The sequence below is a fragment of the Pseudorca crassidens genome, chromosome 16 (assembly GCF_039906515.1).
Source record: "Pseudorca crassidens isolate mPseCra1 chromosome 16, mPseCra1.hap1, whole genome shotgun sequence".
Lineage (NCBI taxonomy): Eukaryota > Metazoa > Chordata > Mammalia > Artiodactyla > Delphinidae > Pseudorca > Pseudorca crassidens.
The window spans coordinates 14,646,284-14,671,715 of record NC_090311.1 but is presented as its reverse complement, the minus strand read 5'-3'; the positions used below and the strand labels follow the sequence as shown (position 1 = coordinate 14,671,715).

The 25,432-nt window shown below is 39.7% G+C and overlaps 1 protein-coding gene across 2 annotated transcripts in view; it reads left to right on the top strand.

Annotated features, from left to right (window-relative positions):
- The window catches only part of ATRNL1 (attractin like 1), a 682,506-nt gene extending 673,264 nt beyond the window's left edge, over nt 1–9,242 (top strand). For both annotated transcript variants that reach the window (XM_067709302.1, XM_067709301.1), the window contains one exon: nt 4,859–9,242. In XM_067709302.1, the coding sequence (XP_067565403.1) occupies nt 4,859–4,983 (125 nt within the window). In that variant the 3' untranslated portion in view covers nt 4,984–9,242. The remainder of the gene's footprint in view (nt 1–4,858) is intronic.
- Nucleotides 9,243–25,432: the final 16,190 nt, after the last annotated feature.

Here is a 25,432-nt window from a genome sequence, read left to right as displayed (position 1 = left end):
AGTCTTCCACACACTAGACAATTTAAGAAGACAGGGTTCTTGTCTCTCCTGTTTACTCTTGTGTCCAGGGCCTCTTATAGGTTGAAGGAGGACCTAGCAATTTCTGGGTTGTTGTTGCTGTGTTTTAAGGTTCTCCATATATTAAAATACGAAGAAATTCAAGCATCGTAATAAAAACTTACACTTAACAATTTGACACAAGGCGTGCACACACACACACACACACACACACACACACACAGAGTTATTATGATTATTGCGCTGTTTGTAATTAAATTACAGGATTTAAAATGCAGAAGAACTCATGGTGTGCCACCAGCTGTGTGGTCCAGTGAAGGACTCAAGCTTAAATTTGAATGAAATGAAAGCATCATTTGGCCCATTAAGACGATAAGACCTGGGCAAGTGGCGCTCTGAGCGACCTCTGTGAGTACACATGGTGAACACTCAAATATCACTGCCTGGAGGAAAGCAGGGTTTCCCGCATACATATTGCCATTTATACAGAATCTGAAAATTCAGTTAATTGTTCAGTTAATTGTTCAGAAAGCTGTCAAATTAAAAATAAGCATGATTTGTAATTTTAGTTTTAAATTAAGGACTGAAATATGGTTTATGATTGATTATTTTCAACTGAATGTGTTTCTAAGCTTACACATCATTAGTAAACCCAGACTTCACATTCACATACCCTGAAATACAAAGATACAGTGACAGTTTAGTATTAGCATAGAATTTCCTGTTTTGGCCACTTAAACTGTTTACTTCTCTCTTGGCTCTGTATCTTCTGTATGGAAAACAATGTTTTCAGCTACATGTAAGTGGGAAAGTGTTTCTCAGGGCTCCTTTGGACGAGGTCATGCCGCAGTTTAATGAATAACATGATTTCATATTTGGATGCTGTGATCACTGGAATTAGTGTAAGTGATCTCTGTTCACATTAAAAGAGACGTATATTATTTGTCATATTTGGCTGTCTCTGGATAAGATGGTACCAAAGATGAAATAACAAAAGGTTGTAAATTTTGCCAGAAATGTGCCAAGAGATCTGTGGAAACTTGAGGTCTGTCTGTGCTGAACTTTCACTTAGCACAACCACGGTCTCTGATTTTTTGTAAATAATGTGCTTCGGCTCCCTCCCTTACAGAAATAACAAACTAATTATTTCTCACAGCATAATAAGTGGTTAAAACATCTATTTTGGACACTTCAGAAGTTCATATGTGCTCTTCAAAGGTCAAGAAAGTAAATTTTACTTAAATTTGAACCTTTGAACTTATGTTATCCCTAAGAAACTCAGGATAATTATTAATATCCTGAAAGAGTAGGTTACTTAACATCAACCCTTAAAAACTAAATATGTGAGATTATCAGCCTAGCCAGTGATGACTGTAACTTTTTAATCCCTTCCCTCTCTAGCACCATTAATTTCTCCTTCTCCATAAATACCTTCTCTTCTGTTTTCAAATGTACTTGAAACTCCTTTTATCTTTAAAAAAATGTATATGTACTCAGATAATCATATGCATTCTCGTACATCTCATCTGACCCTGCTGCTTCCTCTACGTACCAGCTTACTTACCTCTTTCCATCGACAAACATCTTGCACATGAGACTATGTCTGTTGGCCACACTCCCTCTCACTCCATTCCCTGCTTAACTGTCAGGCTTCCATCCTCAGTTAAGTATGGAAATGACTCAAGATCACCAGAATCTTCCTTGAGGAAATCCAAAGGCCTCTTTAGCAAGCCTCACATGCTGACCCCTTAGGTACTTTTTTGCAGACGCCTTGACTTCTCTCCTCCCTTGACTTCCACAGCACTGCGCTAGGCTAGTTGAACTTCCTCTTACAGTGTCCATTTCCCCGCACTGGCATTTCCTTCTGTTCATGAATCTCTGGAGGTCTGTTCTTGCCAGGTCATATTTGAGACTTACCTAGAATAAATTGACCCACAGGAATGAAATAATTCAATGACACCTTGTATAGGATGAAATCCAAAAGTGAGGCCTTCCTCTAAGAGCAGCACATGGAGAAGATGTCTATGAGAGCTCAGGGACTGGTTCAGCTCAATTCACAGTCAAGTCTCCAAGACTTTAGGGAAGGGAAGCTGGTGACCTCTTCTCAAAGCAAGCAGTCTGGTCTCGTGGTTTAGTATGGGGATTTGGCACATTTTATTTTACTCAAAAACCAAAACTAGATAAAATGATTCCTGTGTAGCTGTGATAAACCAGGGTATCTGGTTGAGCCATTGCTTGTATCAACTTAGGAAAGGCTTTACTATTCCTGAACATCTTACCAAATGTTCCTGTCAATCAATGGACAAAACAACGTAGCAAAACAATATTCTTTCAATTACTTATGATAACTAGAGATCCACTTTTGTGTAGATATTCTACTGATAATACTAATGGTCTTTTTCTTATATTTAAGACATCAGCTAAATTTCTACAAGTCATCTTTCTTCTATGTGCATCCACAACTCTATCCCTGGGGTACTTTCTTACTTCTTAAAAGCAATTTAAGAGAATGAAAAGACAGACTACAGACTGGGAGAAAATATTTTCCAAACATATACAGTGTCTCCTACATATGAACCTTCAAGTTGCGAACTGTCAAAGATTTGAACGTGCGTTCACATGTCCAGTCACGTAATTAGTTTACATGTCTGGCGTACATTGTCATGTGCTTGCATCCTCTACAAGTGGTTGTGCTTTTGTGTACTTTACTGTACAGTACTGTATAGAGTACATAGTACATTATCTTTATTTCAAGCCCAGGATGTCAGGAAGCAAACATAAAAGCAGCAGCGTTGTGGCTGTACTACTATACTTTTCAAGGTACTGTACTGTAAGATTGAAAATGTTTTCTTTATTTTTTGTGTTTGTTTTTTTGTGTATTATTTGTGTGAAAAGTATTTTAAATCTATTACAGTACAGTACTTATATAGCCGATTGTGTTAGTTGGGTACCTAGGCTAACTTTGCTGGACTTACAAACACTCTCTCAGAATGAAACTCATTCGTATGTAGGGAGCTTACAGTATCTGAAATGAAAAAGGACTGGTATCCAAAATGTAAAAGAAATCTCTTAAAAGACAACAATAAGAAAACAAACAAGAAAATTAAAAATGGGCAAAAGATCTGAACGGATACCTCACCTAAGAAGATTTACATATGACAGATAAGCATGTGAAAAGATGCTCAACATCATATGTTATTAGGGAATTAAAAATTAAAACAACCATGAGGGCTTCCCTGGTGGCACAGTGGTTGAGAGACCACCTGCCTGTGCAGGAGACACGGGTTCGTGCCCTGGTCTGGGAAGATCCCACATGCCGCGGAGCGGCTGGACCCATGAGCCATGGCCGCTGAGTCTGCGTGTCCGGAGCCTGTGCTCCGCAATGGGAGAGGCCCGCGTACCGCAAAAAAAAAAAAAAAGAAACCATGAGATACAGCTACATGGCTAAAATCCAGAACCTGACAACACCAAATGCTGACAAAGATGTGGTGCAACAGGAACTCTCATTCATTGCTGGTGGGAATACAAAATAGCACAGCCACTTTGGAAGACAGTTTGACACTTTCTTACAAAGCTAAGACATCAAGTTACATGTGATCCAACAGTTGTGCTCCTAGGTATTTGGGAATTGAAAACTTATGTCCACACAAAAACTTGCACATGGGTGTTTATGGCAGCTTTATTCATAATTGCCAGAAATTGGAAGCAATCAAGATGTCCTTCAATAGGGGAACGGATAGACAAACTGTAGTACATTGATACAATGGAATATTATTTAGCAATAAAAAGGAATGAGCCACTGAGCCAAAAAAAAGATATGGTGGAACTTAAAGGCATATTGCTAAGTGAAATAAGACAATCTGAAAAGGCTACATACTGTATGATTCCAACCATATTACATTCTGGAAAAGGCAAAACTATAGAGATATTAAAAAATGATCAGTGATAACCAGAGGCTCAGGAGAAGGGGAGGGATAAATTGGTAAAGCACAGGGGATTTTTAGGGCAGTGAAACTATTCTGTACTTTCATGGTGAGTATATGACAATATGCTTTTGTTGAAACCTATAGAACTTTGTGTACAGCATGAAGTGTGAACCCCAATGTAAACTATGGACCTTACTTAATAATCATGTATCAATATTGGTTCAATTTTTCTGTAAAACTAAAACTGCTCTAATTTTTTTAAAAAAACCTTAATATACTGACTTTTGTTACACACACACACACACACGCACACACACACACAATACTGAAAATTCTTTATACTTTTAGAACAAACGTGTGTTCAGACATAGAAAGGTGTGGAGTCATATCCACAACTGGTTCAATTTTTCTGTAAACCTAAAACTGCTCTAATTTTTTTAAAAAAACTTTAATATACTGACTTTTGTTACACACACACACGCACACACACACACAATACTGAAAATTCTTTATACTTTTAGAACAAACGTGTGTTCAGACATAGAAAGGTGTGGAGTCATATCCACAACTGATTGTGATGTTTTGTCACACACTGATTTGATTGTCCAATGTCACTCAGTTAATTTTGTTAGATCCTTGCTCTTCTTCATGTGTACAGTTCGTATGTCCAAGGTAAGAAATTTTTTTTTAAAACATATATGTGTATAACTGAATCACTTTGCTGTACAGCAATAATTAACATTGTAAATCAACTATACTTCAATTAAAAAAATATTTTAAGTAAAGGGTAAACTACTTCCAATAAGCAGCTAAATGTTTGATTGCTGAATGTAAAACAATGCTAGGCCACCACTGTTGCCATCCCAGAAATATGTAACCAAACATTTAAGTGGGTTTTTTTCCTGTTTTTCCAGGCCTTGCAATTGCCAGTGCCCTAATAGATATTTCACAACAGAAGCCTTCAGATAGTAAAGACAAGACTTCAGGAGTCCGAAATCGAAAACACCACCTCTCAACACGTCAAGGAACGTGTGTCTGAGAAACAGAAACTGCTCCTGGAGGTTCTGTAATGTTTGACTTTGTAAATGGCTTCCATTAAGGCTGGTCTGTGGCCTCGATTTTTATGGAGGCAAATCTCTGTATGGTCCCAAGGCCCAGATACAGTTCCCTGCAAATGGTCAATGACCCGAGTGGCCAAAGAATGTTAATGAGTTTTATCAAAGTAACAGTATTGATGGTCACAGGTGATAAAGTTAGTTTTTAAGGCTATCTTAGGCTTATCACAGATAACATTACTCTGGAAAAACATGTATATTGTTTCTTAATGCAGATGAAAAATATGTAATTCGTATAAACCAAACTGTTTATATCCCAAGACTTTAAAGAAAGACATTTTATAATGCCTGAATGATGAGAATTGTACAGTTTTTGCCTCATAAGCAAACTTAAGTCACTTGTATACAAACAGGAAATGAACCAATTGCAACGGCTTTAAATGCTGTTTTATCTCATGTAAACGTAAAAGCAGGATTTTGATTTAGTAGTATGTAAGCAGTGTCTTTAAGTATTTCACAGGACCATATCATGTCCGAACTCAGTTTTCAAATGTGACTATTTTCCACCCAACTGTAATGCAGACCAAAACGAGTCTATTTGGATGGATGGTGTATGCAACTTCACAGGAGATTGATTAGAATTCTGAGTGAAGAGGACATTGCTGTCGTCCATGCCAACTGCCTAACTCATTATCAGGGCTGATAGAGCATGGAAAAGCCTGTCCAGCAATCAATTTTTGCCCTCCTTCCCAAACCAGCCTCCAATATCACAAAGCTAAAGAGAGCTGAAATAGTTATTTTACAGTGTGCAAGCTTCTGCTCTAATATGGTAATTTTTTAATTGCCTAGGAATCACTGGATCAGACCTAAATGTTCCATCTGCATTTTTATAAGAACAGATCATGTTCTTTTGGCCTTCCTCTCCTAGCGGCTAGATTTTATCTACTTTTTACAAACGTTATGAAAAGTATTTTAGAGACAGCACCTCCTCCAAGTCATAATATGACCCAGGTTCCTTCCTGCCAACTATTTCACTTAGAATCCAAGGAGAGAAGAGCATTTGCTGGCAAGCATCTACAGTATTCCTGTTTCTAACACAAGCGCATCGGTGTCATGAGAGAGTCTCCAGTTTAAGAAATAAAATAAGTTCATTGTTGCCCACATTTAGCATATGGTTAATGATTCAAAAATCTGAATTACGGCAGAAAGGAAAAATGATAGAAGACAGCTTTCACATTGGAACATAGAATCATTTGTGTCCTAATTTTGACAACGGTTCACTAGAACTCGGTAGATTAACAGATCTTGTTTGGAACTGCAGTTTCTTAACTTCAAGGGAACTACAGAATGTGTGTAGAGAGCAGTGACAGAGACATCCAAAACTGCTTTATACAATATAGTTTTGTTCAATATGAAAGTCATTTAACTATAATTGATGTTTAGTACTATCTATGTACTTACCACGTTCTTTGGATTTCTGGAAGGTAATGACACTTTACTGTTTACAGCTAATGCATAGTTACTTGCATGCTATGGTTGTGCAGTAGCAGAATATGACCCTGTTGTGATATTAAATGTTTATTTCACAATGCCATTTAAACATAGCCAACTTAATTTGATGGGAACGAATGTAATATATAACAGGAATGATCATACAATATGTAGTTGCATCATATATAAGATTGCTAGGTTGCATCTAACCATGACTATGTCATTGTTTTGATAATTAGGCATTTATGAATTATAGTATATATTCCTTATGTTGGCATGATAATTTTGCTATTTTCCATGCGTTAAAAATAAGACTGATTCTTAGATCAATTTAATCTATAGCCTATGGGGTTTTTGGGGGGCTAGGGAGTAGAGCTGGTTGTTTTTACCCCCCCTATGATATTTTCTCTCTCAAAAAGAAAAGAAAATTGAGCGAAGTTAGTAAATGTCTCCTGAAAACAAGCAATTTTATTAGCTTTTTGGGGGGGCGCTTTAAATGTTGATTTTTTTTCTCCTGGAAAAATAAATTGACAAAACTGGTGAATACAAAAATATAATCATTTAAAAATTAAATGATTGCCCAATTTGTTTAATACTCTGTAACAATTGTCGTGAGAGAAAGCATATATAACAAAAATACGGAAACATACAGAGTTGTACGTAAAATCTATTTCAGCTATGCTTTTAGAGAGGCTAAGCAAATAGAATGACTGTGAAAGAATTGTCAAGCCTCATTCACCTCGAATCCCATCAGATTCTTAAAATTCAGAAATTTGAATTTCAGACAGTTATGGGACATAACGCAATGTTAAGTTAAAGTCATACTAAACCTTTCTTGGCCAAATATTGCTAACTCTGTGACTAATTATGCAATATCTTCTCGACTTTTCAAAGCTTTTTACTGGCAATAAAACTCTTCACCCTCAGGTGAAGTGGATTGAAAAGACCTTAGGGATAATCACTTTGAATCTGTGTCATGTTCTTTTTCTCCCCACACCCCAAACACTTCTAACTTGGAAGCTTCTTTTTTTTTTTTTTTAATCAAACCACAAGTATATGCAGATACTCTTCAAGAAGTTAGGCATTAAATGACTGATTCTCTTGAAAACTCATCTTAATAGAATTATGTACATTTCAGTTTAGAATGACTTTGAAAAATTCTTTAGATTTTAGGGTTTCTTATTCTTCCAAATATGAAAAATTTTGGTTAAGTAGAATGGAGTTTTAAAAATTAACCTGGGGACACTATTTGGACAGTTAGAGAATTCTCATTGAAAAAAGATGCACATGCTTACAGATCAATTTAATACATTTTAAGAGGATTGGGATTTTCATAATTGCTTTTAAATGAAAATTTATTTAGTGATACACACAGAAGGAAAATGTATGCCATATACTACTGTGTTATGTTCAATAGGAAAACTTCAAGTAGAATATATTTCAACCTGTAATCGCTACTTGCAGTGCTTCTCAATATCTCATTTTCTGAGTTCCAGTAAGACAGCAGTGACTACCTGGCTTTGTGTTGCTGCAGGGTCATTTAGAGTGCAGACTGGCGGCTGGACCTGAGAACAGATGTTGCAACCAGCTTTGAGCTGTGTGGTGCTGGCACGTTTTAACCTTTTGAAGCCTCAGACTTTCCATCTGTGAGGGAAGGTACTGGTGCCCACCTTGCAGAGTTGTTGTGAGCCTAGAAGATAATAGACATAAAGCTTCCACGACGGGCCCTCAGTGCAGCGTAGCTGGTATTAACAATCATGGGGCCACCAGGCTGCTCTTTTCCTACCTGTTGTTTTATGAATTCATCTATTAATTTTTCATTCATCTTTTCACCATAGGTAAAAGCCAAGTAGGTGTTTGCAAATGAAGATTTCATGAAAACTTAAGTTCCTAAATTTCTAGGATATAGAGATTTCTGAAAAACCACTTGGATATTTTGGTCAATAGCAGCTCTAACTCTTTCAAAATATATACAGTATTAGTAAAACATTTTTTAAATCGCTGCTTGGTGACATTTAGACAGAAACATCAATTGTCACTTTCTCGTCAAAATTTGGCAAGAAGGATCGATCCTTACATTTGGTTGTCATACATGATACATCTTTTTTTTCATTGAACATAAAACTATGATTTGAAAAGTGTTTCGTGTAAAAAGTTGTAAAAAATTAAAACTGATCAAATGAATTAATGCTACCCACATAGACAAAAAAAATACCAGCTTCCAAAGACCATTTGCTATTTTGCTAAGGTGAGTTTGGAACTTACTTGATCATAAGACTGCCTGGGTCAGTGCAGATTCCTACCTCTGCCTCTGGAGATTAAGATACGGAAGGACTTGATGAACCCTGAAGATTCATATGCTTAATAAGCGCCTCGGTGATTCTTACGATTAGGCAAATTAAGGAGACATTGCACTTGGCCAAAGAGCTGCCTTTATTTACAGTTAGAAGAATTTCTTTAAATAACGAAATTATCGAAGTCAAAATGCTTTAAATAATTTTCCAAGGAATACAAGCCATCTGGTTGGTGTTACAGCAGTGTTTTCATTACAGTGTACATTTAACATTTTAGTTTTATCAAATTTTTTAAATGAATGAGAACCATCTCAGTATATATGTATGTAGGTGTGCATGCCAGTGTTACAACAGATTGTGTGAAAGTTCAAACCTGCTTTAAAAAGCCAACATTTTATGATATAGTATGCTGTTGATCAGGAGTTTAATTACTGAAATAAAAACATTGGATCTTCCAACCCCCATTGCCAAATGCAGTTTTGTTATATATATTTTTTACCCTCTCAAGATCATCCAGGAAAAAGCATTCAACTGCGGGAAAAGCCCATCTGCCGTCTAAGACTTGGTTATAAAATTTGGTCATTGAATTCCACGTTCAAAATCCATTTTTCTCTCTTCATCTGATTTTTCTTAGCCTTTTCTACATGTTCTCTTTGAATTACATGCTGAACACTGACTGTTCCTGAGAATGGAAGCAAAACTCACAAGAGCCTAAGTGACCAGGATTCCAGCCAGAACTGAGGGTCTCTGCCCTGACCATGTGTTTACATAAGTCGTTCTTACTTACAATGAAAGTCCTCTTTCTGAGACTGGTGCAGCCGTGGCACAGCTGAGGAGTTTTCTAAGAAAAGTCTGCTTGTTCTTTGGCAAGCTTTGGGTTTATTCCCCACATTGCCCTCTGGGTCCTGGCCTATGTCCGTGCTACTGCTCTTCTGGGCCTCAGTCCAGTGTTCCCGAGGCAGAGCAGCCAGGATGATCCAAACACCTCTCTTCTCTCCAACCCCACAGGAGGACCGAGCACCTCCTGTGCTCAGGGCCTGACCTGAGGCCTAACCCTGAGGGGGGTCCTGCCTGTGCTCTGAGGGATAAAATAGCAGACCCCTCTGGGCAGCCCTACACCACACCTCCCAGAGGTCAGGCCAGGGAAGAGGACCACTCTGCCCTGAGAAACTTGCCCAGCCTGGCTAGCATGCCCCAGAAGTGTTAGAAGAGGGAGAAGAGTTTTGGGGAGGAGCCCAGATGAAGATGTGTCTGAAGCAGGAAGAGCTCAGAGTCGAATCCTGGAGCGCCTTTTCCTTACAACAGAAAGCAGCAGCTTCTCCGGACATCCGAGCCTGGGACAGGTTCCTCTTCGACTTCTTGATGGTGGATCAGTGGTTATCAAGGGATTTGAAGATTTCAACTCAAAATTTATTTTTCTTGGCCCTGACGAGGTTTCCTTAGAGAAGTCACCTGTGAGTGGCCGAAGTGAGGGGCCGGCATTCTCTCAGGTCTAACCCACAGCCCTTTCTGATAAACGTGCAACTCCCTCTCCAATTTCCAGCAGACTCCCCTGCTTGTTTAGCATTAGGGGGCCTGGCACAGCCACAACAGCCAATACACTCTGTTGAGCTTTGCTCTCTCCAGCCATTCAAGTGAAAACAGCAGGTATTATTTTGCTTTGTAAATATGAGACCACATGGTATTTTGCACGAGCTTCTGGAAACTGCACCTCCCTCCCCCATTCTGACCTGTCTGCCTTCCAGGGCTCCCACCGTTTGTTGAGGAGATAATTCTGCCCTGTTCAAGGACTGGTTGTGGAGCAGCCCTAAGTGAACAAGAAACCGAACCCCTCAAAGATCCCTGCAGAAACACTGTATTCTCCTCACCATCAAAAGCTTCGACCACTTTTATTTTGGGCAGAAGTGAAATTTTCACTCAGGCAAGATAGCTGTTTAAGCACAAGCCTCTTTACACCAGCTGTGTGCGTGGTCAGGTAGGAGCTGTACTCTAGAAAATCCACCTAAGAGAATGGCGTTAGTGAGCAAATTCTTCTAACAGTTCTTTGTGCCTCTGTCGCACCTGTTGCTGAAAGATATCTTAAATGGTGTGCTTTTCAGTTATGTATAAGTTATCTTGGAATAGGTCCTGTGTGGGACACACTTGAGTTTTAATGTGAACTCAAATGCCAACTTTTTTTAATGCCTTGGACCAGTTGTCTAAACTATTTCTAAGTAACCTGGGATAAAAATGCTCACCTACCTTACTTAGGTGTTGTGATGGGCTTATGTTGTTGAAATAGGAAGTAGATTAGAGTTAAATGTTTTATCCTTACACCATGCAAAGATTTAAGGTTAAATTCAGGGAATCACCAAGGAACGATTCTTCTCTTGATGATTTTTGGTAACACTAAAGGGCATATATGTGCCAAAGTTCCCAAATAATAAAATTGCAATAGAAACCACTGATATATGTTACCTGGTAATTCAGAGTTGTGCTTTTCAGGATTTTTACAGTGTCTATTACATTCTGCAAATATTACCTTCCTCAACTTTAAATGGTAATTTTACAGCAAATACCACCAGATTGTTTTAGATTTTCTTTCCCATCATCACACATCTTTCCTGACCCTTCATTGATTAGTCAGCTTATTTCCCCCAGCAGCAGACTAGTGCTCTCAAACCACTATCAATGCTTTAAACATAAATAACATAAAATAGGTCTTGCACATCTTTGTTCCCTTGTGACAACGCACATTGGCAGCAGTAATCTTTTCCTTTAGATCTAGCTTGTTTGAAATACGGTGGTACTTAAAAGGAGGGCCGGCTGGAAGGACACCAATAAAAATACCAGCTCAGCTTAAAACAATTTGATTTCAACCCAAAATGAATTACCTTGCAACACAAATAGATAATGGCAAACGGGATATTCTACTTATCAGGACTATTCCCTGCTGAGAGTTAGAACTCCAGGTTCATTTGAAGCTCATGTCCTGGGAGTATAAAAAAATATGGTCTCCTGAACATTTATGTGCAGATGAACTAGTTGGAAGAGGAAACAAAGACTGAATATACAACATCCACTCCTTGCTGATTTCTGAAGTGACAGCTCCAGTTTGACCTTCCAATGCAGAAATTCAAGATGTTGGCTGTTAAAGGAAACAACTTTTCTGTAAGGGAAAAATACCAAATAGCATCATTTTGTTTCTCAGGAAGCAGTTGTCCATGATGAGCTTTACAAACTAGAAGTTTGTAAGGATATGTAACGATGTTTTGTTTGTGTTTTTATACATAATATGCAGTGTTTTAGTGACAAGAATTTCCTTTTCTAAACCATACTTAGAAGATGGTTATGTGGTAGACTTTTCAGTAGTAATTCTTACGTTGACAGCACATATGAACCTCATGGGTTTTGCACATTAGTGAATTGAGAATTACTTTGTCCTAAAGTCGAATGGCCAAAAAAGAATATACCTTCATGGGAATCCCTTGAGGAAAAAATTAACAATTTTTCTACTGTTCCAGTATGTCATAAGATTCTTATATCCTTTCACACTTCATAAATGCAATTAATGATCTCTCTCTCTCTCTCTCTGGTGCAAATTACTTTGTGTACATATTCTTGATGTAGTCTTGATAATTGCCCTTGCAGTGTAATCTCTAAGAGATTATTTAGAATATTTGCAAAGGTTATGGCAATGTCAAATATATCATCTTGGTGAAATAGAAAACAAAGAATAATAATTAGTCATTTCTACAAAGTTGGGAATTTACTATGACTGTTGGTATAAAGTTTAATTCCACTTATAAAACAAGTCACTTCGTGTCACTAAAATTAAAGCAAATTTCCAGAATCGTGTCTTAACCACGTTAATATCAATTCGAAATGGAAGCATTGTTTGGCTGTCTTGTGCTTTATGTTATATGAACCAGTCTGTAAACTATACATGAACCAAAAATATCCAAGGAAGCAGAGGGGGTTGAATCAATTCCATCAATTTTTTCAAAGACTGTTGACTCATGATCTAGTGGTTAAAATGGAGACCCGGGAAAAGCAGAATAAAACCAAGATTCTATCCTCAGCTGAATGACAAGTCTCACACACCATGCTTCCTTCCTTCCAGGGTGCTTATGAGGAAAAGAGAGTTTTCAGAACCTCAGATCCAGTCCCATATGACTGTTGTTATCAGAAGGCTGTCCGGATGGCACTGTGTGTAAGCCTTTGGTAATATTATTTACATTGTCATAACACCTACAACAATTTGATTTCCTAATGCTTTTCCCATGGGTTAGTATTCAGCGTTTCTAGGTTTTGAAGGTAGAGGGATGCATCATATCTCACTGGCCTACAGAAGCTCTTGTAACTATTATATTGATACATAAAGGAATAAATGACAGGTGCAGCATCATAATTTGAATTTCCATTTGTAAGCTGGATTTGGTGAAGTTTGACCCTGGTGCTTTCTGTTCCACTGTTAAGTGACAAAGTTACTCATCTGTACATAAGCATCTGAAATTTTAGCAGGTAATTACGTAAATGAAGTATTTTACACAAAGCATTAAAATTTGTATCAGAAAGAACAGCTCACATTATTTCTCAGTCACTATTGGCATATGTAAAACACTTTTAAAGCTCTCAACAAGATAATAAAGTAAAACACTTTTCTCTCTTCCTTCTTAGTCGTTATCTAGATATTTTTCTTTTAGATAAACAATCGGCATTGTGTTTACTGAAGCTCACATTGATATTCCCCAATAGTGTTTGCAACTTGAGTTTTATTCCAGCAGCTACAAGAAATGAGTCCACAGTGCAGAGCAGGAGGTCCCTGTGGAACCTGAGATTATTTGTTCTCTCACTGTTCTAAAGGTAATTAAGGAGCATTGCATGTTTCTCAATTAATGATTTCTCATTCAACAGGGGATCTTTGATGCTAATTTGTTTTAATCAGGGCAGAGGCTGCTCAAAAACTCTAAACAATTCAGTGAAGAGGAACTAGGAATTTTTAATCAAGTAGAAGAGATTTAAGTGCTATGAGGGATGCATCCATCATGCACTTTCAATTCCTGTTCATTTAACTTTGTTTTTTTGAGTTTTATAAATCAATGTGAGAATTATTAAATAGAGTCTATTGTATTACATAATATGGTTTTCCTCATGTATTTGTGTGTATATTTCATGGACTTCTCCCATTTAAAGCCTGTTTATTTACAAGCATTTCTCTCTCTGCATAGGATGTATTTATACATACATCTCATACCCTTATTTATTATATACACTTGTAAATGTAGAACATGTTTATGTAAAAGTATATTCACATATATGTTACCAATGAACTACAGAAGTTGAGTCATAAATGAGCATTAGGTTTAAAAAATTCTTTTCACCCCTTGGACAATGTCCTGAATGACTATTCAGAGTCTGAGCTGCTGAGTCACATTGCATTATGTACATGGAAACACTCATAATCTATGTAAAAGTTGCACCTTGAAGAGGAATTACAGTATGATTAGACCATAGTTTTTGTAAAAAATGACTTCATCAGGCGACTATGGCTTATGAACGTAAATAATCAAAGTAATGAAATTAAAATACTGCCTTTCTTTCCTAACCATCAGGTTTTGATCACCTCATTTTGATGTCCTCAAATCAAGACCACTTTGCAGGAATGTCAATCATGTGAAATGAGGTGGGTTTTTTTTTTTCCTTCCTCTAACTGAATATAGAAAAATCTCAAGAAATGCTTGAGAGGCCTAACTAGTTAAATACTTACTGGTTCACTATATTGAAATAAGTGAGAAAGAAAAAAATATATATTTTAGCCAGTGGTTCTCAAACTTTTAGAGTACATCAGGATCACCTGGAGGGCTTATTAAAATAGATTTCTGGGGCCCAATCCTAGAGTTTCTCATTCAGAAGTTCTGGAATGCCGCTCGAGATGTTTTATTTCTAACAAGTTCTTGGGTGGTGCTGAGGCAGGAGCTGATGACCCCACTTTGAGAACTGCTGTTGTAAACAAATCAATCAGAAGGAGGCAGCCATGGTTTGAGTGCAGCACTGAACAATGAGTCCGTGTCCCTCATACATTCCAGTGTGTTTTCAGAGATTCTCTACCAGGAAGCAGTGGGCCTTGTGTGTCTCTGAGGTGAACTCTGGGTGAATTTCTGGACCAGTTGGGCAGGGGCTAAGTGGGGAATTTAGGCAGAGAGATGACATCAGTGCCTACATTTTAATTCATGGAGATCCCCTGAGGGCTTTGCTGGAATCACAAACATTTGCAAACAAACTTTTGAATGGAAATAACAATCTAGTACACCTGTGCTAATGGGCAGTGCCAGAAGCCAGGCTGACTTGTAAAGAGCTGGACCAGGCTGATGTTTTCCAGCCCTGCTGATAATAAGAATGATCTGGGGCTCTGTCGGGTATCTGTTTTAAATAAGGGCTCCAATTAATTCAACAGACAAGTTTGGGGAACTCTACTTAAGGGCCCAATTCTTTTTCCTTTCTCGAAGTGGTGCTAAAATTGCTGATATAGAGCTTCGGAGGGAAGCCCATTCATAAAGCCTCCGTCTGGGCAACTGCCCACCCACTGCACAGGCTGACCTCATTTGCTCAGCTTTCCTTGACATGTAGCATGGTTATGTCGGTGGGTCATGAATTGGCCTAGTGTTTCCCTCAGCTGTATAATTATCCCACGTAATGTGATAAGTTCAATTGTGATTTGCTTTGGTTCCATCAGTGCTGTAGGGTTTTTCTGACTCCTGTATCATAAGGCAGTTTGGGGTTGGGGAGACTAGGTTCTTACGTATATGTATGAATGGTAATTTAATTGCATTTACATATACCCTTAAAATCAATCAGTGGGTATGAAACAAGCTTCTTTTTTTTTTTTTTTAATATCTTTATTGGGGTATAATTGCTTTACAATGGTGTGTTAGTTTCTGCTTTATAACAAAGTGAATCAGTTATACATATACATATGTTCCCATATCTCTTCCCTCTTGCGTCTCCCTCCCTCCCACCCTCCCTATCCCACCCCTCCAGGCTGTCACAAAGCACCGAGCCAATATCCCTGTGCCATGCGGCTGCTTCCCACTAGCTATCTACCTTACTACGTTTGTTAGTGTGTATATGTCCATGACTCTCTCTCGCCCCGTCACAGCTCACCCCTCCCCCTCCCCATAACCTCAAGTCCGTTCTCTAGGAGGTCTGCGTCTTTATTCCTGCCTTACCCCTAGGTTCTTCATGACATTTTTTTTTTCTTAAATTCCATATATATGTGTTAGCATACGGTATTTGTCTTTTTCTTTCTGACTTACTTCACTGTGTATGACAGACTCTAGGTCTATCCACCTCATTACAAATAGCTCAATTTCGTTTCTTTTTATGGCTGAGTAATATTCCATTGTATATATGTGCCACATCTTCTTTATCCATTCATCCGATGATGGGCACTTAGGTTGTTTCCATCTCCGGGCTATTGTAAATAGAGCTGCAATGAACATTTTGGTACATGACTCTTTTTGAATTTTGGTTTTCTCAGGGTATATGCCCAGTAGTGGGATTGCTGGGTCATATGGTAGTTCTATTTGTAGTTTTTTAAGGAACCTCCATACTGTTCTCCATAGTGGCTGAACCAATTCACATTCCCACCAGCAGTGCAAGAGGGTTCCCTTTTCTCCACACCCTCTCCAGCATTTATTGTTTCTAGATTTTTTGATGATGGCCATTCTGACTGGTGTGAGATGATATCTCATTGTAGTTTTGATTTGCATTTCTCTAATGATTAATGATGTTGAGCATTCTTTCATGTGTTTGTTGGCAGTCTGTATATCTTCTTTGGAGAAATGTCTATTTAGGTCTTCTGCCCATTTTTGGATTGGGTTGTTTGTTTTTTTGTTATTGAGCTGCATGAGCTGCTTGTAAATTTTGGAGATTAATCCTTTGTCGGTTGCTTCATTTGCAAATATTTTCTCCCATTCTGAGGGTTGTCTTTTGGTCTTGTTTATGGTTTCCTTTGCTGTGCAAAAGCTTTGAAGTTTCATTAGGTCCCGTTTGTTTATTTTTGTTTTTATTTCCATTACTCTAGGAGGTGGGTCAGAAAGGATCTTGCTGTGATTTATGTCATAGAGTGTTCTGCCTATGTTTTCCTCTAAGAGTTTGATAGTTTCTGGCCTTATATTTAGGTCTTTAATCCATTTTGAGCTTATTTTTGTGTATGGTGTTAGGGAGTGATCTAATCTCATACTTTTATATGTACCTGTCCAGTTTTCCCAGCACCACTTATTGAAGAGGCTGTCCTTTCTCCACTGTACATTCCTGCCACCTTTATCAAAGATAAGGTGTCCATATGTGCATGGGTTTATCTCTGGGCTTTCTATCCTGTTCCATTGATCTATCTTTCTGTTTTTGTGCCAGTACCATACCGTCTTGATAACTGTAGCTTTGTAGTATAGTCTGAAGTCAGGGAGCCTGATTCCTCCAGTTCCTTTTTTTGTTCTCAAGATTGCTTTGGCTATTCGGGGTCTTTTGTGTTTCCATACAAATTGCAAAATTTTTTGTTCTAGTTCTGTGAAAAATGCCAGTGGTAGTTTGATAGGGATTGCATTGAATCTATAGATTGCTTTGGGTAGTAGAGTCATTTTCACAATGTTGATTCTTCCAATCCAAGAACATGGTATATGTCTCCATCTATTTGTATCATCTTTAATTTCTTTCATCAGTGTCTTATAATTTTCTGCATACAGGTCTTTTGTCTCCTTAGGTAGGTTTATTCCTAGATATTTTATTCTTTTTGTTGCAATGGTAAATGGGAGTGTTTTCTTGATTTCACTTTCAGATTTTTCATCATTAGTATATAGGAATGCCAGAGATTTCTGTGCATTAATTTTGTATCCTGCCACTTTCCCAAATTCATTGATTAGCTCTAGTAGTTTTCTGGTAGCATCTTTAGGATTCTCTATGTATAGGATCATGTCATCTGCAAACAGTGACAGCTTTACTTCTTCTTTTCCGATTTGGATTCCTTTTATTTCCTTCTCTTCTCTGATTGCTGTGGCTAAAACTTCCAAAACTATGTTGAATAAGAGTGGTGAGAGTGGGCACCCTTGTCTTGTTCCTGATCTTACTGGAAATGCTTTCAGTTTTTCACCATTGAGGATGATGTTTGCTGTGGGCTTGTCGTATATGGCCTTTATTATGTTGAGGAAAGTTCCCTCTATGCCTACTTTCTGCAGGGTTTTTATCATAAATGGGTGTTGAATTTTGTCAAAAGCTTTCTCTGCATCTATTGAGATGATCATATGGTTTTTCTCCTTCAATTTGTTAATATGGTTTATCACATTGATAGATTTGCGTATATTGAAGAATCCTTGCATTCCTGGAATAAACCCCACTTGATCATGGTGTATGATCCTTTTAATGTGCTGTTGGATTCTGTTTGCTAGTATTTTGTTGAGGATTTTTGCATCTATGTTCATCAGTGATATTGGTCTGTAGTTTTCTTTCTTTGTGACATCCTTGCCTGGTTTTGGTATCAAGGTGATGGTGGCCTCGTAGAAGGAGTTTGGGAGTGTTCCTCCCTCTGCTGTATTTTGGAAGAGTTTGAGAAGGATAGGTGTTAGCTCTTCTCTAAATGTTTGATAGAATTCGCCTGTGAAGCCATCTGGTCCTGGGCTTTTCTTTGTTGGAAGATTTTTAATCACAGTTTCAATTTCAGTGCTTGTGATTGGTCTGTTCATATTTTCTATTTCTTCCTGATTCAGTCTTGGCAGGTTGTGCATTTCTAAGAATTTGTCCATTTCTTCCAGATTGTCCATTTTATTGGCATAGAGTTGCTTGTAGTAATCTCTCATGATCTCTTTTATTTCTGCAGTGTCAGTTGTTACCTCTCCTTTTTCATTTCTAATTCTATTGATTTGAGTCTTCTCCCTTTTTTTCTTGATGAGTCTGGCTAGTGGTTTATCTATTTTGTTTATCTTCTCAAAGAACCAGCTTTTAGTTTTATTGATCTTTGCTATTGTTTCCTTCATTTCTTTTTCATTTATTTCTGATCTGATTTTTATGATTTCTTTCCTTCTGCTAGCTTTGGGGTTTTTTTGTTCTTCTTTCTCTAATTGCTTGAGGTGCAAGGTTAGGTTGTTTATTCTAGATGTTTCCTGCTTCTTAAAGTGGGCTTGTATTGCTATAAACTTCCCCCTTAGAACTGCTTTTGCTGCATCCCACAGGTTTTGGGTCGTTGTGTCTCCATTGTCATTTGTTTCTAGGTATTTTTGATTTCTTCTTTGATTTCTTCAGTGATCACTTCATTATTAAGTAGTGTATTGTTTAGCCTCCATGTGTTTGTATTTTTTACAGATCTTTTCCTGTAATTGATATCTAGTCTCATGGCGTTGTGGTCAGAAAAGATACTTGATACAATTTCAATTTTCTTAAATTTACCAAGGCTTGATTTGTGACCCAAGATATGATCTATCCTGGAGAATGTTCCATGAGCACTTGAGAAAAAAGTGTATTCTGTTGTTTTTGGATGGAGTGTCCTATAAATATCAATTAAGTCCATCTTGTTTAATGTATCATTTAAAGCTTGTGTTTCCTTATTTATTTTCATTTTGGATGATCTGTCCATGGGTGAAAGTGGGGTGTTTAAGTCCCCTACTATGAATGTGTTACTGTCGATTTCCCCTTTTATGGCTGTTAGTATTTGCCTTATGTATTGAGGTGCTCCTTTGTTGGGTGCATAAATATTTACAATTGTTATATCTTCTTCTTGGATCGATCCCTTGATCATTATGTAGTGTCCTTCTTTGTCTCTTTTAATAGTCCTTATTTTAAAGTCTATTTTGTCTGATATGAGAATTGCTACTCCAGCTTTCTTTTGGTTTCCATTTGCATGGAATATCTTTTTCCATCCCCTTACTTTCAGTCTGTATGTGTCTCTAGGTCTGAAGTGGGTCTCTTGTAGACAGCATATATAAGGGTCTTGTTTTTGTATCCATTCAGCTAATCTGTGTCTTTTGGTGGGAGCATTTAGTCCATTTACATTTAAGGTAATTATTGATATGTATGTTCCTATTCCCATTTTCTAAATTGTTTTGGGTTCGTTATTATAGGTCTTTTCCTCCTCTTGTGTTTCTTGCCTAGAGAAGATCCTTTAGCATTTGTTGTAAAGCTGGTTTGGTGGTGCTGAACTCTCTCAACTTTTGCTTGTCTGTAAAGGTTTTAATTTCTCCATCAAATCTGAATGAGATCCTTGCTGGGTAGAGTAGTCTTGGCTGCAGGTTTTTCTCCTTCATCACTTTCAGTATGTCCTGCCACTCCCTTCTGGCTTGTAGGGTTTCTGCTGAGAGATCAGCTGTTAACCTTATGGGGATTCCCTTATGTGTTATTTGTTGTTTTTCCCTTGCTGCTTTTAATATGCTTTCTTTGTATTTAATTTTTGACAGTTTGATTAATATGTGTCTTGGCGTATTTCTCCTTGTATTTATCCTGTATGGGACTCTCTGTGCTTCCTGGACTTGATTAACTATTTCCTTTCCCATATTAGGGAAGTTTTCAACTATAATCTCTTCAAATATTTTCTCAGTCCCTTTCTTTTTCTCTTCTTCTTCTGGAACCCCTATAATTCGAATGTTGGTGCGTTTAATGTTGTCCCAGAGGTCTCTGAGACTGTCCTCAGTTCTTTTCATTCTTTTTTCTTTATTCTGCTCTGCAGTAGTTATTTCCACTATTTTATCTTCCAGGTCACTTATCCGTTCTTCTGCCTCAGTTATTCTGCTATTGATCCCATCTAGAGTATTTTTAATTTCATTTATTGTGTTGTTCATCGTTGCTTGTTCTATCTTTAGTTCTTCTAGGTCCTTGTTAACTGATTCTTGCAGTTTGTCCATTCTATTGTCCATTCTATCTCCAAGATTTCGGATCAACCTTACTATCATTATTCTGAATTCTTTTTCAGGTAGACTGCCTATTTCCTCTTCATTTGTTAGGTCTGGTGCATTTTTATCTTGCTCCTTTATCTGCTGTGTGTTTTTCTGTTTTCTCATTTTGCTTATCTTACTGTGTTTGGGGTCTCCTTTTTGCAGGCTGCAGGTTCGTAGTTCCTCCTGTTTTTGATGTCTGTCTGCAGTGGCTAAGGTTGGTTCAGTGGGTTGTGTAGGCTTCCTGGTGGAGGGGACTAGTGCCTGTGTTGTGGTGGATGAGGCTGGATCTTGTCTCGCTAGTGGGCAGGTTCACGTCTGGTGGTGTGTTTTGGGGTGTCTGTGGCCTTATTATGATTTTAGGCAGCCTCTCTGCTAATGGGTGGGGTTGTGTTGTTCCTGTTTTGGTAGTTGTTTGGCACAGGTTGTCCAGCACTGTGGCTTGCTGGTCGTTGAGTGAAGCTGGGTGCTGGTGTTAAGATGGAGGTCTCTGGGAGATTTTCGCCGTTTGATATTATGTGGAGCTGGGAGGTCTCTTGTGGACCAGTGTCCTGAAGTTGGCTCTCCTACCTCAGAGGCAGAGCCCTGACTCCTGGCTGGAGCACCAAGAGCCTTTCATCCACACGGCTCAGAATAAAAGGGAGAAAAAGTAAAGGGAATTAGTAGAAGTATGAGGAAAGAAAGAAGGAAAGGAGGGAAGGAAGGAGGGAAGGAAGGAAGGAAGGAAGGAAGAAAGAAAGAAGCAAAGAAGGAAAGAAGGCAAGAAGGAACGAAAGGTGGGAGGGAGGGAGGAAGGAAGGAAGGAGGGAAAGAAGGAAAAACAGAAAGAAAGAAGATACAGTAAAAATAAAATAAAGTATAATAAAGTTATTGAATTAAAAAATTCTTATTTAGAAAAAAAAAAAAAGGGACGGATAGAACCTTAGGACAAATGTTGGAAGCAAAGCTATACAGACAAAATCTTACACAGAAGCGTACACATACACCCTCACTAAAAGAGGTAAAGGGGGAAAAATCATAAATCTTGCTGTCAGAGACCACCTCCTCAATTTGGGATGATTCGTTGTCTAAAGGAGGGAAGGAAGGAAGGAAAGAAAGAAAGAAAGAAAGAAAGAAAGAAAGAAAGAAAGAAAGAAAGAAAGAAAGAAAGAAAGAAAGAAAGAAAGAAAGAAAGGACGAAGGTAAAGTATAATAACGTTCTTAAAATTAAAATTGATCATTAAGAAAAAAATTTTAAGAAAAAACCATGGACGGATAGAACCCTAGGACAAATGGTGGAAGCAAGACTATACAGACAAGATCTCACACAGAAGCATACACATACACCTTCACAAAAAGAGGAAAGGGGAAAAAATCATAGATCTTGCTCCCAAAGTCCACCTCCTTAATTTGGGATGATTGGCTGTCTATTCATGTATTCCACAGATGCAGGGTACATCAAGTTTATTGTGGAGCTTTAATCCGCTGCTTCTGAGGCTGCTGGGAGAGATTTCCATTTCTCTTCTTTGTTCTCACAGCTCACAGGGGCTCAGCTTTGGATTTGGCCCTGCCTCTGCGTGTAGGTCGCTGGAGGGCGTCTGTTTTTTGCTCAGACAGGACGGGGTTAAAGGAGCCGCTGATTCGGGGGCTCTGGCGCACTCAGGCCGGTGGGGAGGGAGGGGCACGGAATGCGGGGCGGGCCTGCGGCGGCAGAGGCCGGCGTGACGTTGCACCAGCCCGAGGCCCGCCGTGCGCTCTCCCGGGGAAGTCGTCCCCGGATCCCGGGAAGCTGGCAGTGGCGGGCTGCACAGGCTCCGCGGAAGAGGGGCGTGGAGAGTGACCTGTGCTCGCACACAGGCCCCTTGGTGGCGGCAGCAGCAGCCCCAACGTCTCCCGCCCGCCTCTGGAGTCCGCGCCTCCAGCCGCGGCTTGCGCCCGTCTCTGGAGTCCGCGCTTTCAGCCGTGGCTCCCGCCCGCCTCTGGGGTCCGCGCCCTCACCCGCGGCTCGCGCCCGTCTCTGGGGTCCGCGCTTTCAGCCGCGGCTCGCGCCCGTCTCTGGGGTCCGCGCTTTTAGCCGCGGCTCGCGCCCGTCTCTGGAGTTCCTTTAAGCAGCGTTCTTAAACCCCTCTCCTCACGCACCAGGAAACAAAGAGGGAAGAAAAAGTCTCTTGCCTCTTCGGCAGGTGCAGACTTTTCCCCGGACTCCCTCCCGGCTAGCCGTGGTGCACTAACCCCTTCAGGCTATGTTCAAGCCGCCAACCCCAGTCCTCTCCCTGCGCTCCGTCCGAAACCGAAACCCGAGCCTCAGAGCCTCAGCTCGCAGCCCCGCCCGCCCCGGCGGGTGAGCAGACAAGCCTCTCGGCTGGTGAGTGCTGGTCGGCACCGATCCTCTGTGCGGGCATCTCCCCGCTTTGCCCTCCGCACCCCTGTGGCTGCGCTCTCCTCCGCGGCTTCGAAGCTCCCCCCTCCGCCACCCGCAGTCTCCGACCGCGAAGGGGCTTCCTAGTGTGTAGAAACTTTTCCTCCTTCACAGCTCCCTCCCACTGGTGCAGGTGCCGTCCCTATCCTTTTGTCTCTGTTTATTCTTTTTTTCTTTTGCCCTACCCAGGTACGTGGGGAGTTTCTTGCCTTTTGGGAGGTCTGAGGTCTTCTGCCAGCCCTCAGTAGGTGTTCTGTAGGAGTTGTTCCACATGTAGATGTATTTCTGGTGTATCTGTGGGGAGGAAGGTGATCTCCGCGTCTTACTCTTCCGCCATCTTCCTGCTCTCGAAACAAGCTTCTTGAAGATGATTCTGTTTTGACATATATCTCGTAAAAGTTCAAATATTTAATAGCACCTACTATGTGCCAGACACTTTGCATGTTATTTAATCCTCTTACAACCAATAAGAAAGGAATATTAGAATCCCTGTTTTACAGATGAGAAAACTAAGGCTTAGCATATTAAGCTTCCCAAGTGCAAGTGGCAGATATGGGAAAGAACCTATCACAGTGTGCTGCTTCGCCTGAACCTGCTGGTGATTAATTAACACAAAACCTTCAGACAATGGCAAGAAAATGATGTCAGAAACTCCAACCATCATTCCCTTACTATAATATCTAATAACTGAAACATTTTTGATCGAAGGGATATTTTCCCCTTTCTAGTGAGCAATCTCATCTTTTGGAGCTATCATGAAAATGAGCTCTAACTCCTCAGCTCCAGGCAGTCTCAGACTTTCAGATGCTGTGACTCACCATGCCCATTAGTCGGCCTGGTTAATCACACCATCATCGTGCGTGTTCATGGTCTGGCTTCAGACCTAATCATGTCATATCACTGAGTCACAAAAGTGCCAGTGATCTAATCGCATGTGACTTTGCAACTACAAGTTACATCTCGATGTGATCATATTGTCAGTATTCCACTTTGTTGGGACTGACAAATCTCTAGACTGTGGTTGGAATGTTCATCAAAGCTCAGTGTAAAAGGTCATCAGAAAGGCGGTCAGGGCCCTCATAGGGACTCACTTGTCCATCGTTACTACTCCCTTTGGTTAATGTTCAGCACACCGCCCTCCTCTACTCTCTCCCCACCCTTTACTGAACAATCCTGTCTTTGTTGGATTCTGTCTTGCACCATCGCTTACCCAGCTCTTCCCGGGGTTCTGAACTCTCAGAGAATAAAGCACAGGTTATAATGGGTGCCCTAAATTTGTATCAGTTCAAATCGCGTTACAAGTTGCTATGAAAAGCATTACAGTTCTTTCCTAGAACTCTCATGTTACTATCATGAACGCCAGCTACGTTTGGAAAACTTTACTTTACACAGGTTCCACAATAATAGGAATTGATGCACTGCACTTTTCAGTTAAAGCGTGATGACGGAACTAGTCAGGCTCCTTCACTTTTTCTCAACCTCAGTTTTCTCATCTGTCTCGCGAAGGTCCATCTCAGGACATACTGGCTGGTTGTCTCTGAATTCTTACTGGCTGACGATGCTATTGTGCTTGCCTGGGTTCCTGTTCCTTAGATTTTTATGACATCAGCTGTGAGAAGGTTGTGTTAGAACCCATCAGGTTAGTTCAGCCTCACAAGAAATACCTGTCCTTAAAATGGCACACAGATCTTCACAGGGGTGGCATTTACAAGGTCAAAGGTTTTATTCTGATTTTGGCCTGCTTGGGTTACGTTTTGGATTGGCATGGTATCACACTGAAAGAAATGGCTGTTGCAGCCTTCTCGCACATTTTCTTTATCTTTTATAACAGAACGCCTTTGAGGTACACATACTTCAAATATTCTTTATTCACCACCACCAAAATACTCAATTCTTATTTTATTTCTCAGTGAAGCTTAATTTCTACCCAAAGGACAACATATTGTGACTTCATTGTTTCAGCTGTGTGTCAAATCTTCATTGCCTCTAAAGGGACATTCTTTCTACTCAGAAGATAAAATGAGATGTGGAGAATTACTGAATCATTTGGGCATCAAAAGATTCTTCTAGGGCTTCCCTGGTGGTGCAGTGGTTAAGAATCTGCCTGCCAATGAAGGGGACACGGGTTCGAACCCTGAGCTGGGAAGATCCCACATACCGCAGAGCAATTAAGCCTGTGCACCACAACTACTGAGCCTGTGCTGTAGAACCCACGAGCCACAACTACTGAGCCCGTGTGCCACAACTACTGAGGCCCGTGCTCCTAGAGCCTATGCTCCGCAACAAGAGAAGCCACTGCAATGAGAAGCCCGCGCACTGCAACGAAGAGTAGCCTCTGCTCACCGCAACTAGAAAA